The 14,322-nt window shown below is 50.1% G+C and overlaps 2 protein-coding genes across 7 annotated transcripts in view; one reads left to right on the top strand and one right to left on the bottom strand.

Annotated features, from left to right (window-relative positions):
• Positions 1-31: 31 nt before the first annotated feature.
• Positions 32-7,747, top strand: LOC115078763 (gastrula zinc finger protein XlCGF17.1-like). 6 transcript variants are annotated; one of them, XR_003853145.1, is made up of 3 exons: positions 32-147; positions 5,217-6,894; positions 6,995-7,747. XR_003853145.1 is itself a non-coding variant. In XM_029581780.1 (2 exons), the coding sequence occupies exon 2, from the start codon at positions 5,270-5,272 to the stop codon at positions 6,335-6,337; it is 1,068 nt and encodes a 355-aa protein (XP_029437640.1). In that variant the 5' UTR covers positions 32-147; positions 5,217-5,269; the 3' UTR covers positions 6,338-6,942. The 6 variants fall into 6 exon arrangements, 1 of the variants encoding a protein (XP_029437640.1); XR_003853147.1 differs by having other exon boundaries at positions 7,052-7,747; XR_003853144.1 differs by having other exon boundaries at positions 5,217-6,837.
• Positions 7,748-8,672: 925 nt separating this feature from the next.
• LOC115077840 (myosin-6-like) overlaps positions 8,673-14,322 on the bottom strand; it is a 30,658-nt gene continuing 25,008 nt past the window's right edge. The window contains 3 exon segments of the mRNA XM_029580134.1: positions 8,673-8,845; positions 12,780-12,914; positions 13,025-13,120. Of these exon segments, the coding sequence (XP_029435994.1) occupies positions 8,828-8,845; positions 12,780-12,914; positions 13,025-13,120 (249 nt within the window). The 3' untranslated portion in view covers positions 8,673-8,827.

Consider the following 14,322-nt stretch of genomic DNA (forward strand, 5'->3'; position numbering starts at 1 on the left):
AGTTCCCCGGAGGAGGGAGGAGGGAGAGGAGTGGCTGCTCTGTGCAGCGCCTGCGCTCTGCCTGCTGCCTGTCTGCCAGCCACAACCTCAGCTCAGGCCTCCCTGCTCCTGCCTGTCTGCAGCCCTGCCACCATGCACAAGGGCCAGGTGAGCTCTCTCTCTCTCTCTCGCAATGTCTGTCTGTCTTACTCTGCCTGTCTGTAGCTCTGTCACCGTGCACAAGATTCACATGAGAGCTCTGTCTCACACTATCTGTCTCTGTCATTCTGCCTGTCTGTCGCCAGCCCTGCTACCATGCACAAGAGCCAGATGAGAGCTCTCTCTCAAACTGTCTGTCTGTCTCTGTCACTCTGTCTGCAGCCCCTGCCACCATGCACAAGAGCCAGATGAGAGCTCTCTCTCTCTCGCACTGTCTGCCTGTCTTACTCTGCCTGTCGGCAGCTCTGTCACCGTTCACAAGATCTAGGTGCGCACACTCACACTGTCTCTCTCACTCTGTCTGTCTGCAGCTCTGCCACCAGGTGAGAACTCTCTCTCTCACACACACTGTCTGTCTGCCTCCACCTCTGCCCCCATGCTCAAGAGCCAGATGAGAGCTCTCTCTCACACTGTCTCTGTCACTCTATCTGCAGCCCTGCCACCATGCACAAGAGCCAGATAAGAGATCTCTCTCACACTGTCTGTCTCTGTCACTCTATCTGCAGTCCTGCCACCATGCACAAGGGCCAGATGAGAGCTCTCTCTCACCCTGTCTGTCTCTGTCACTCTATCTGCAGCCCTGCCACCATGCACAAGGGCCAGATGAGAGCTCTCTCTCACACTGTCTGTCTCTGTCACTCTATCTGCAGCCCTGCCACCATGCACAAGAGCCAGATGAGAGCTCTCTCTCACACTGTCTGTCTCTGTCACTCTATCTGCAGCCCTGCCCCCATGCACAAGAGCCAGATGAGAGTTCTCTCTCACACTGTCTGTCTCTGTCACTCTGTCTGCAGCCCTGCCACCATGCACAAGAGCCAGATGAGAGCTCTCTCTCACACTCTCTGTCTCTGTCACTCTGTCTGCAGCCCTGCCACCATGCACAAGAGCCAGATGAGAGCTCTCTCTCACACTGTCTCTGTCACTCTATCTGCAGCCCTGCCCCCATGCACAAGAGCCAGATGAGAGCTCTCTCTCTCACACTGTCTGTCTCTGTCACTCTGTCTGCAGCCCTGCCACCATGCACAAGGGCCAGATGAGAGCTCTCTCTCACACTGTCTGTCTCTGTCACTCTATCTGCAGCCGTGCCACCATGCACAAGGGCCAGATGAGAGATCTCTCTCACACTGTCTGTCTCTGTCACTCTATCTGCAGCCCTGCCACCATGCACAAGGGCCAGGTGAGAGCTCTCTCTCTCTCGCACCATCTGTCTGTCTCTGCCATTCTGCCTGACTGCATCCCTGCCACTCTAGAGAACATGCAGTGGCTACACTCTCTCATGCTGTCTGTCTCTCACTCTGTCTGCATCCCTGCCACTCCAGACAACGTGCAGGTGAGCGCTCTCTTTCACTGTTTGTCTCTCTCTGCCTCTCAGCAGCCCTTTCACCATGCACAAAAGCCTGATGAGTCCCCTCACACTGTCTGCATCCCTGCCACTCTAGAGAACGTGCAGGTGAGCGCTCTCATGCTGTCCGTCTCTCATTCTGTCTGCAGCTCTGCCAGCGTGCACAGTGAGTCAGGTGATGTCTCTCACTCTGTCCGTCTCTGACTGTCTGCATTCCTGCCACCAGGCACAACAGTCAGGTGAGCGTTCTGTCAGGTTGTTTTGTGCCTGTCAGCACGCACAAAGAGCGCTGAAGGATGCAGACGTGAGCCACAGAGAAGCACGTGGGTTAATGGCAGGAGGGATTATGCATTACTCCTTATCTGGAGGATTCCTCACTTTGACCCCCCCCCCCCCCGAATATAAATCAATTAAATAAATATTAGGCAGTCTATACATTTTTTGAATAAAGAAATATTAAGGCCACGTAGCAGCTGGGCTCTGTGTGTGCAGAGACTGTAGGTCTCTCTCGCCCATGATCTGACGCCACCGGAGAGTTTGCGGACCTGCCCCCACGAGCATTCACGGGGAGGGCATGCGGGCAGAAAAGGGCCCATCTGTCTGCCCCTCTCCCTCTGCCTACCCTGATGGCCTGTCGGCATGCGTGCACTTACACCTTTCCAGCCGGCTCTCATCAGGGAGCCATCACACACAACCTCGCTCCTCCTCCTCCTCAGGGAGCCGTCTCACGGGCAGCCTACACCTCATCTCCATCTGGCTGTCCTCAGGGACTCATAAGAACCCCCCAAAGACAGTGCCATAGCGGGTCAGACCGAGGGTCCACCGAGCCCAGCATCCCGTCTCCAACAGCGGCCAGTCCGGCAGGTACCCAGATACTTAAACAGATCCCTCGCGGCTAATGCCGGGGGCAAGCAGTGGCCATTCCCTACTGATTAACAGCACACGTGTGCCCGGTTTTATATCGACCCACGCGTAGGGGGGGGGGGGCGCATTTTATAAAACGAGACTTTCCCCAGCTCCCGCCCAGTCCGCTCCAGTAAAGGAGCTTCCTGCACCCCCTGCCTGCCCTTTACCCTCTCCTCCCCGAACTCTAAATCCCTCCAGCAAGTTGCGGGTTTTTTTTTTTTTAATACTTACGCGCTGTCCTGGACGGCCCCCTCCTTTTTTTTGGCCTTTAAACCTCCCCGTGACGCATGCGGACCGGCCACGCCCGTATCTCCCGGTTTTTACATGCGCCAGGTTTTGAAAATTTACCCCTTGGTCTTTCCGCGATGGCCTCATCTTCTCTAAGTGCCCCCTTAACCCCTCGATCATCTAACGGTCCAACTGACTCCCTCACAGGCTTTCTGCTTCGGATATATTTAAAAAAGTTTTTACTGTGAGTTTTTGCCTCTACAGCCAACTTCTTTTCAAATTCTCTCTTAGCCTGTCTTATCAATGTCTTACATTTAACTTGCCAACGCTTATGCATTATCCTATTTTCTTCTGTTGGATCCTTCTTCCTGTTTTTGAATGAAGATCTTTTGGCTAAAATAGCTTCTTTCACCTCCCCTTTTAACCATGCTGGTAATCGTTTTGCCTTCTTTCCACCTTTCTTAATGTGTGGAATACATCTGGACTGTGCTTCTAGAATGGTATTTTTTAACAATGACCACGCCTCTTGCACACTTTACTTTTGTAGCTGCTCCTTTCAGTTTTTTTCTAACAATTTTTCTCATTTTTCAAAGTTTCCCTTTTGAAAGTTTAGCACGAGAGCCTTGGATTTGCACACTGTTCCTCTTCCAGTCATTAAATCAAATTTGATCATATTATGATCACTATTGCCTTGCGGCCCCACCACCATTACCTCTCTCACCAAATCCTGTGCTCCACTGAGAATTAGATCTAAAATTGCTCACTCTCTTGTCAGTTCCTGAACCAATTGCTCCATAAAGCTATCGTTTATCCCATCCAGGAACTTTATCTCTCTAGCGTGACCCCAATGATTACATTTACCCAGTCAATATTGGGGTAATTGAAATCTCTCATTATTTACTGCACTACCAATTTGGTTAGCTTCCCTGATTTCTCTGAGCATTTCACTGTCCGTCTCACATTTTAACAAGGTGTATGGTAGTATACTCCTATCACTATACTCTTCCCCAACACACAAGGGATTTCTACCCATAAAGATTCAATTGTGCATATAGTCTCATGCAGGATCTTTATCCTGTTGGACTCTATGCCATCCTGGACAAAAAGCACCATCCTGCCTCCCAGATGCTCCTCTCTGTCATTGCGATATGATTTGCACCCTGGAATGACAGTATCCTATTGGCTACCCTCCAATGCCTAGGTTCCTTCCTCACTCCTTCCTATCTGTCTAGCATCAAAAAGATATATGCATGGCTTCTCCATCTCTTGTAAGAGAACCATCGTACATAGCCTCTAGCTCTCCTCTCAGACCCCTCGCAGGTGTAGCATCATAGAAGATTTGAAGCAAGATGTGAGAGGCAAAAGAAAGAAACCAACCAAAGAAAAGAGTGGTACAGATGAAAATGAACTAACGATAAAAGAAGGGCATTCTAAAATCTAAATTAAAATTTTATATTTACAAAATAAAAACAACTTTAAACATACCAGCTAGACATTTATTGAATATTAAAAAAATATGCAAGCATACATAACTACATAATATATTACAACCTGATATAATCATGTTTTGGTGTATTGTCTACCTCAGGGATACACACATTCGGTTCATAAAAGGTGTTGATCCACTGTGTATGTGCCTATAAAGGACGGAGGGGTACAAACCATTATATTTATAAAACAGAAACAACAGGACATCCAAAAGAAAGGTTTGCTACAAAAAAAAAAAAAAATTAAAATAAAAAAAAATATATATGTCAGATTTAAGAGGAAGTAAACCTTAAACAAATGAAAAGGAAGAGGAACATTAATTTTGAGTAATGAAACTAGTACAAATTCAATAAAATTAATAACCACATAAAAATAAAAAAACCCGTGAGTATGCATAAATAGAAAAAAAATGAAAGAAAAATGAATGGAGAACTCTAACCTACCTTGCTGGAAGAAGGGGAGCTCAATTACCCTGGAAGGGTGACATACCTGTAATCCATCCAGGGGGCCACATCTGTGCCCCAAAGGCAAGCAGGCCTCAAGGTCTGGAAGTTGGAAATAAAACTTTATATAAAGAACATTATAATACATTTATAATAAGAAGTAAATAATAAAATGTCAAATGAAATATAATTGTAATTAAAAATAATAAATTAGAAAATAGAAATAAGAAGTTAAATATATATAAGATAAAATAAAAATGACATTTTTTAAACAATCAACACCCACACAGATAAAAAAAAAAATGTACTATAAAAAAAGATAAGGGAAAAAAAATATATATATATATAAAAATAAATTACCTTTCATTCTTACTTCAAGACTGCTTTGTGTGTAGCTAAAACCAATACAAAAATTTGCTAAGTTTGATGTCCCTTTTTTAAATATTCAATAAATATCTGGCTGATATTTTGAATGTTTTTTTATTTTGTGGTTTTTACTTTGGTTTTTAGAATGCCCTTCCATGCATTGTTTGTTTTATTTTCACACGTCCCGCTCTGCTGTATGGATGCAGAGGATTTCCCATATTTCTCTCTCTCTCTCTCTTTTACAGGCAGCGAGCTCCTGCTGATGGCGAGGACCCGGTGACCCCCCTGCCCCCCTGCCATGGAGGAAGAGGCCGAGTCCGCAGCGCCCCCACAGCTCGCCGAGGAGCCGGCGGCAGCCTTCCCTTGCAAGCGCTGCGGCGCCGAGTTTCCGCGGCTCTGGGACCTGCGCTACCACATGCGCTCGCACCCGGAGGGCCGGGCCTACGCCTGCAAACTCTGCGGCAAGGCCTTCTTCCGCTCCTCGGCACTGCTCCGCCACGAGATGACGCACAGCGGCGAGAAACCCTTCAAGTGCCCGGAGTGCGGCAAGAGCTTCGCCCAGTCGGTGCAGCTGGAGAACCACTCCCGCTCGCACACCGGGGAGCGGCCCTTCGCCTGTCCGCAGTGCGCCAAGGCCTTCATGTCCTCCTCCCACCTGGCCCAGCACCGCCGCATCCACTGGGCCGAGCGGAAGCACACCTGCCCCCTCTGCGGCAAGAGCTTCCTGCGGCCCTGGGACGTGGTGCAGCACCAGCGCTTCCACACCGGCGAGCGCAACTTCCGCTGCGAGGAGTGCGGCAAGAACTTCTTCCGCTCCTCCGACCTGCTGCGCCACCAGCGCATCCACACCGGCGAGCGGCCCTTCCGCTGCGAGCAGTGCGGCAAGAACTTTTCCCGCTCCTCCGTGCTGGCCAAGCACGCCCGCACCCACACGGGCGAGCGGCCCTACCGGTGCGAGGCCTGCGGCAAGGCCTACATCACCTCCTCGCAGCTGACGGAGCACCGGCGCGTCCACACCGGCGAGAAGCCCTACCTGTGCTCCGAGTGCGGGAAGGCCTTCACCTACTCCTTCCTGCTCCGCCGCCACCTCAAGATACACAGCGGCGAGAGGCCGTACGCCTGCCCCGACTGCGGCAAGGCCTTCAAGACCTCCGGCCACCTCCACAAGCACCGGCTCGTCCACTCCAAGAAGGGGCCGGGCAAGGGCAAGTCGAAGGGCAAGGCCGGGACGCGCCTCCCGCCCGCTCCTCGTGGCAGGCCATATCGTAAGTCGCCTTTGGCGGAGGAAGAAGAGGTGAGGGGGATGCTGGAGGGAGAAGAGGAGGAGGAGGAGGAGGAAGAAGGAGAGGAGGAGGATGGCAGTTGATGGGAAAGACAGGATTCTAGGGACAGAGGGACGGAACAGACTCTGTGTATGGATCGGGTGTCCTTGCCTCTGATCCACTGGCTCTGTGTATGGACCACTGTCGTTGCTGCTAACACACAGGCTCTGTATATACGTCAATGTCCCTGCTGCTGATATGTAGACCTTGTATATGGACCAGTGTCCCTGCCTTTTATCAGTTTTCTATGTACATGGTCCAGCGTCCCTGTCTCCGATGCACTGGCTCTGTATATGGCCCTCGGCTTCTAGTTCTGCAGTACTAATGTGGTGTACGGACTGCTGTCTCTTCCCTCTGTATGCGCCTGTCTCAGGTGCAGTAATCCTGGATATGGACTGCTGTCTCTTCCCTCTGTATGCGCCCGTCTCAGGTGCAGTAATCCTGGATATGGACTGCTGTCTCTTCCCTCTGTATGCGCCCGTCTCAGGTGCAGTAATCCTGGATATGGACTGCTGTCTCTTCCCTCTGTATGCGCCTGTCTCAGGTGCAGTAATCCTGGATATGAACTGCTGTCTCTTCCCTCTGTATGCGCCTGCCTCAGGTGCAGTAATCCTGGATATGGACTGCTGTCTCTTCCCTCTGTATGCGCCTAATCCTGGATATGGACTGCTGTCTCTTCCCTCTGTATGCGCCTGTCTCAGGTGCAGTAATCCTGGATATGGACTGCTGTCTCTTCCCTCTGTATGCGCCTGCCTCAGGTGCAGTAATCCTGGATATGGACTGCTGTCTCTTCCCTCTGTATGCGCCTGTCTCAGGTGCAGTAATCCTGGACATGGACTGCTGTCTCTTCCCTCTGTGTGCGCCTGTCTCAGGTGCAGTAATCCTGGATATGGACTGCTGTCCTTCTCTTGGTGCACACTGACTCTAGGATACAGACTTTGGTGACTAGCCGTGTGTATGGGTCTGCTGTGGCGGCCCCCTGACTCTGTCACACTGGCTTTGTGCATAGACCACAGGTCCTGGTTCTGTATGAGACTGTATTGAGCTTGCATATGGTCTGGTTTTCTGCCTCTGTCGTGTCGGTGATCTGTATGTCCTGCTCTTTCCCTCCGCTCGTATAGACTGTATAATCTTCCCTCCCCCCCGCCCCGGACCTGGAGCAATCATTAACGCCTCCTGCCAGGATCGGGCAGGGTGATTGTATCCCCAGGCGGTTATAGCCGGAGTGGGAACTGACCTGTGAGCATGGCCAATGTGTAGTACAGACCCAGGGCTGCCCCTCCTTCCAGGGGGCACTGTGGGGTGGGGGTGTTTCCTCCCCTGAGCCTGGTCTCTCTCTCTCTCTCCCTTCTCTAGAGGGGGCGCTATGGGTATGTGTGTAATAAAACCCCCGGGATTTTCCCCTCCTCCTGAGTCTGTCTGTCCTCTGCCCTCCCTTGCAGGGGGCGCTGTGTGTGGGTATATATATATAGAGATATATATATATAGAGAGAGAGGAGAGAGAGAGATGAGAGAGACACACACAACACACAGACCAGGAGAGAGAGAAGATGAAGAGAGAGAGAGACACACAGACCGGAGAGAGATAGAGAGAGAGATAGGAGAGATATAGATATATCACACATACCTATATATATATATAGGTATGTGTGTATATATAATATATATTAATACACACACACAAAACCTATATATGTGTGATATATATAGAGGGTAGGGGAGATATATAGTAGGAGGGGGGGGGGGTGGAGAGAGTAGAGATATAGAGAGATAGGAGAGTAAGAGAGAGGAGGGGGGTAGTAGATGAGAGAGAGAGAGAGAGAGAGAGAGAGAGAAGAGATAGAGAACACACACACACACACACATACCGAGAGAGAGAGACACAGACCGAGTAGATATGATACACAACACACACATACCTATATAGAGATATAGATAATATAGATAGATACATACACATACAATATATATATATAATATATATATATACACACACACAACCTATATATATATATAGGTATGTGTGTGTGTGTATATATATATATATATATATATATATAGGTGTGTGTGTGTGTATATATATATATATATATATATATATATATAGGTATGTGTGTGTATAGGTGTTGAGTATCTCCTGCAGGGGGCACTGTCTATAGGTCTCTGCTACCTGAGATATCACAGTGGGAGGTGGAAGGAAGAGTGTGTGAATATCTGTGTGTGTGTGTGAATATATCTTGTGTGTGTGGGGGTGAGTGTGGTGTGTGTGTGGGGGGGGTGGTGTGGTGTTAGTGTGAGTTTACAGAGGGATGTGAATTCATGCACATATGTGCGTGTGAGGGATGCAATGCTGGTCAGAAAAAAGAAGACGAGAGAAGCTACCATCACTCCAGATTTATTCAAAGTAATTTTTCCAGGCATCCTACAGATTCCAATTCACCTAATATACAGGCGGCATCGCCCCGTAAAAGCTGTGCAGGGATTCTCCCACTGACACCGGTGCCGGGCCCTGCAGGTCCTGGGACAGGGACTCGCTACTCATCCAGGAGTTTCTGTACATAAGAGAGAGAGAGGGAAGGAATAAGAAAACTTCAAGGAGAGAAAGAAACTGGTGGATCAGAAACAGAGAAGGCTCTGGGACAGCACAAGCTACCAGTGCGGGACAGAGGGGACTCCAGGACAGCACAAGCTACCAGTGTGGGACAGAGGGGACTCCAGGACAGCGTAAGCTCCAGTGTGGGACACAGGGGACTCCAGGACAGCGTAAGCTCCCAGTGCGGGACACAGGGGACTCCAGGACAGCGCAAGCTCCCAGTGCGGGACAGAGGGGACTCCAGGACAGCACAAACTACCAGTGAGGGACAGAGGGGACTCCAGGACAGCACAAGCTCCCAGTGTGGGACAGAGAGGACTCCAGGACAGCACAAGCTACCAGTGAGGGACAGAGGGGACTCCAGGACAGCACAAGCTCCCAGTGAGGGATAGAGAGGACTCCAGGACAGCACAAGCTCCCAGTGAGGGACAGAGGGGACTCCAGGACAGCACAAGCTCCCAGTGAGGGATAGAGAGGACTCCAGGACAGCGTAATTTCCCAGTGAGGGATAGAGGGGACTCCAGGACAGCGCAAGCTCCCAGTGAGGGATAGAGGGGACTCCAGGACAGCGTAATTTCCCAGTGAGGGATAGAGGGGACTCCAGGGACAGCGCAAGCTCCCAGTGAGGGATAGAGGGGACTCCAGGACAGCGCAAGCTCCCAGTGTGGGACAGAGGGGACTCCAGGACAGAGTAAGCTCCCAGTGTGGGACAGAGGGGACTCCAGGACAGCGTAAGCTCCCAGTGTTGGACAGAGGGGACTCCAGGACAGCACAAGCTACCAGTGCGGGACAGAGGGGACTCTGGGACAGCGCACACTCAGAGTGTGGGACAGAGGGGACTCTGAGACATTGCAAGCTCCCAGTGTAGGGACTCCAGGACATCACAAGCTCCCAGTATGGGACAGAGGGGACTCTGGGACAGCACACACTCAGAGTGTGGGACAGAGGGACTCTGAGACATTGCAAGCTCCCAGTGTGGGACAGAGGGGACTCTGGGACAGTACATGCTCCGGGCTGGTGTAAGGGGGCGCCCTAGTTGAACCTGCAGTCTTGTGTCTTCCTCCTTTACTGGGGCACAGCATCCCCTCTGTCTCACCCATCACCCCCTGCCCAGCACAGCATCCCTATCACTTTGCCCCCTCTCTACAATGGCCAGCGCCTTTACCTACACCTTCCTGCTCCACCGCCACAGCCGCAAGAGGCCCAAGACTGCCTCTCCTCCTCCTCTTCCACAACCCAGCATCCCTCCATCCTCTGCCCAGCACAGCAACCTCACCCCAATCTCTGCTCCCTGCATCCTCCCTCTCTCTCCATGTAACCCTCACCCACTCAGTACTCTCTCACCACCCTCACCCACCCAGCACCCTCTCTCTCTCCACTCCACTCTCACCCACCCAGTGCCCTCTCTCTTCAGCCCACACCTACCTCGCACTCTCTCCACCCTACCAGCTCAGCACCCTCGCTCCACCCACCCCCCAAAGCTACTCCGTATCCATTGCCTTCTCTCTCTCACTCCCCTCCTAATGGCACCAGCTCTGGGCCTCATCTCAAATTCAGCCACTTAGGAGGATAAGCTCTGGCAGTGGTCCTGATCCGGCACCTCGCGGGCCATCATATGCGATGACCCCGACTGCTGATCTCACGGTGCTCTGTGAGTGTAAAAAATGCTTTTGGTGCCTTAAAAGTGGGAAGCTGTCATCCAGAGTTTTTTCAGATTTCCTTTTTTTTTTGCTGCTCCCTGGACTTTCACACCCTAGTTCACCTAATAAAAGAACCAATCTGGCGCATTCTTCCAGGATAGAAAAGAAGGACGTCTGAGACAACACTACTTCCAGTGTGGGACAGAGAGGATTCTGGATTAGTTTACGTTCCCAGTACTGGGCAGAGAGGATTCTGGGTTAGTTTACGTTCCCAGTTCAGGGCAGAGAGGATTCTGGATTAGTTTACGCTCCCAGTACGGGGCAGAGAGGATTCTGGATTAGATTTCATTCCCAGTACTGGGCAGAGAGGATTCTGGATTAGTTTACGTTCCCAGTACTGGGCAGAGAGGATTCTGGATTAGATTTCATTCCCAGTTCTGGGCAGAGAGGATTCTGGATTAGTTTTACGTTCCCAGTCCTGGCAGAGAGGATTCTGGATTAGATTTCATTCCCAGTACTGGGCAGAGAGGATTCTGGATTAGTTTACGTTCCCAGTCCTGGCAGAGAGGATTCTGGATTAGTTTACATTCCCAGTACGGGGCAGAGAGAATTCTGGATTAGTTTTCATTCCCAGTACTGGGCAGAGAGGATTCTGGATTAGTTTTCATTCCCAGTACGGAGCAGAGAGGATTCTGGATTAGATTTCATTCCCAGTACGGGTCAGAGAGGATTCTGGATTAGATTTCATTCCCAGTACTGGGCAGAGAGGATTCTGGATTAGTTTACGTTCCCAGTACGGGGCAGAGAGGATTCTGGATTAGTTTACGTTCCCAGTACGGGGCAGAGAGGATTCTGGATTAACATATGTTCCCAGTACGGGGCAGAGAGGATTCTGGATTAGTTTACGTTCCCAGTACAGGGCAGAGAGGATTCTGGATTAGATTTCGTTCCCAGTTCAGGGCAGAGAGGATTCTGGATTAGTTTACGCTCCCAGTCCTGGCAGAGAGGATTCTGGATTAGATTTCATTCCCAGTACTTGGGCAGAGAGGATTCTGGATTAGTTTACGTTCCCAGTACTGGGCAGAGAGGATTCTGGATTAGATTTCATTCCCAGTTCTGGGCAGAGAGGATTCTGGATTAGTTTACGTTCCCAGTCCTGGCAGAGAGGATTCTGGATTAGTTTACATTCCCAGTACGGAGCAGAGAGGATTCTGGATTAGATTTCATTCCCAGTATGGGTCAGAGAGGATTCTGGATTAGATTTCATTCCCAGTACTGGGCAGAGAGGATTCTGGATTAGTTTACGTTCCCAGTACCGGGGCAGAGAGGATTCTGGATTAGTTTACGTTTCCCAGTACGGGGCAGAGAGGATTCTGGGTTAGTTTACGCTCCCAGTACAGGGCAGAGAGGATTCTGGATTAACATACGTTCCCAGTACGGGGCAGAGAGGATTCTGGATTAGTTTACGTTCCCAGTACAGGGCAGAGAGGATTCTGGATTAGATTTCGTTCCCAGTACTGGGCAGAGAGGATTCTGGATTAGTTTACGTTCCCAGTACGGGGCAGAGAGGATTCTGGATTAGTTTACGTTCCCAGTACGGGGCAGAGAGGATTCTGGATTAACATACGTTCCCAGTACGGGGCAGAGAGGATTCTGGATTAGTTTACGTTCCCAGTACAGGGCAGAGAGGATTCTGGATTAGATTTCGTTCCCAGTACTGGGCAGAGAGGATTCTGGATTAGTTACGTTCCCAGTACGGGGCAGAGAGGAATTCTGGGTTAGTTTACGTTCCAGTTCAGGCAGAGAGGATTCTGGGTTAGTTTACGCTCCCAGTACGGGGCAGAGAGGATTCTGGATTAGTTTACGTTCCCATTACAGAGCAAAGAGAATTCTGGATTAACATACGTTCCCAGTACGGGGCAGAGAGGATTCTGGATTAACGTACATTCCCAGTATGGGGCACAGAGGTTTCTGGGATTGCACACACTCTCAGTACAGGGTAGAGAAGATTCTGGGATTGCACACACTCTCAGTACTGAGCAGAGAGGATTCTGGATTAATGTACATTCCCAGTGTGGGGCACAGAGGATTCTGGGATTGCACATACTCTCAGTATGGGGTAGAGAGGATTCTGGGATTGCACACACTCTCAGTATGGGGTAGAGAGGATTCTGGGATTGCACACACTCTCAGTATGGGGTAGAGAGGATCCTGGGATTGCACACACTCTCAGTATGGGGTCTGTGCTCTCACCTTCCCTCCAACGTCGCGGCTCTTGGCGCGCAGCTTGTTGACCTGGGACTCTGCGATGTCGGCTCGCTCCTCCGCCTCATCCAGCTCGTGCTGAACCTTCCGGTACTTTCCTAGGTTGCTGTTGGCCTGTTCCTCCTGAGGAAAGGGAGAAGGGAGAAGGATGGAGAGAGCAGGTATCATTCCTCTGCGATCATCAGAGAGAGAGGAGAGAGAGAGAGAGAGTGCAGGATGAGAGACATGCTCACCGCCTCCTCCGCCTGTCTCTTGTAGCCCTTCACTTTGAGCTGCAGCTTGTCCACCAGGTCCTGCAGCCGGGCCAGGTTCTTCCGGTCCTCCTCCGTCTGTGGGGAGAGAGGAAAGGGGGGAGAGAGACAGGCAATAAACTGGCGAGTACATTACAGGGTAAGCTCTGCAGACATGCACGGCAGACGATCCAAAATCACAGCCTAATATTGCTTCAGACGCCCGAATGGGTGCCTGGCCGGATGGTTACGTTCTTGATGTAAAGCATTTAAAGGATTTTCTTATGCAGCAGGCTTTTAGGTAAATTTTGACTGATTGAATTTATTCTCAATTCAAGCGTTGATTCGATGCCAGGAGCCGTAGCCTGTCTCCAGAGCAGAGTGCGTATCTTTCCATATGATCTGTCTATTTTAGTTAAGTATGTTCTGCATTAATCTGCTTTTATGAATGTTTTACTGTGAATCCATGAATACATTTTATTAAATGAGATGGAATTAAAAAAATGATACAGTGCATTACATGAGGACGCCCAATAGGAAGGCAGTGTGTCTAGCCCCACCCACTCGTCCGGATGGCCACGTTTACCCGCCTGACTTCACTTAGGCACCAAACCCGTTGCTATGGAAATGTCTCAGACATCTCCCTGGTCTCTTGGGATGTCTATCTTACAGTATTAGTCCTCTGGCTGCCAGGCTAGTCTGGGAGGGTTTATCCCGTACAGTCAGCAACTTCCTCCCCTGTGACAGGGGGAATAACTGGGCATCGTCAAGACTACAGCTCCATGACTGGCAAAGTTCTAGATTGACCCGCCATAGGGATCGGGAATCATCTGTCAGTGTTCTAGACTATGACCTCTTCACCATCGTCATCGTCATTATTTTTAATTTACGATTTTTCATAAAAATGAACAAAGCGCATTAGAATTTAAAACAATGCAGAGCCAAAATGAAGGTGAGGAATAACCTACGACTCTTCTAGACTCTGATCCCACAGTGATCAGGGATAACCTGTCATTTTTTTCATGACTTATTCCGGAGAAGCTAATGTTCTAGATTCTGATTCTACAGTGGTAAGGAATGACCTGTGATTATTTTAGACTGACCTCATAGTCTGGACCCTGATTCCAAATTAGTAAGGTAAAACCTGTCATGTTCTAGACCAGGGGTGGCTAGTTCCGGTCCTGAAGAACCACAAAAGCAGGCCTGGTTTTCAGGACATCTACAAAGAAATTAACATGAGATAGATCTGCATCCGGTGGAGGCGGGACACGCAATCTTTCTCATGCAGATTCGTTTTTGGA

The sequence above is a fragment of the Rhinatrema bivittatum genome, chromosome 16, assembly GCF_901001135.1.
Source record: "Rhinatrema bivittatum chromosome 16, aRhiBiv1.1, whole genome shotgun sequence".
Classification (NCBI taxonomy): Eukaryota; Metazoa; Chordata; class Amphibia; order Gymnophiona; family Rhinatrematidae; genus Rhinatrema; species Rhinatrema bivittatum.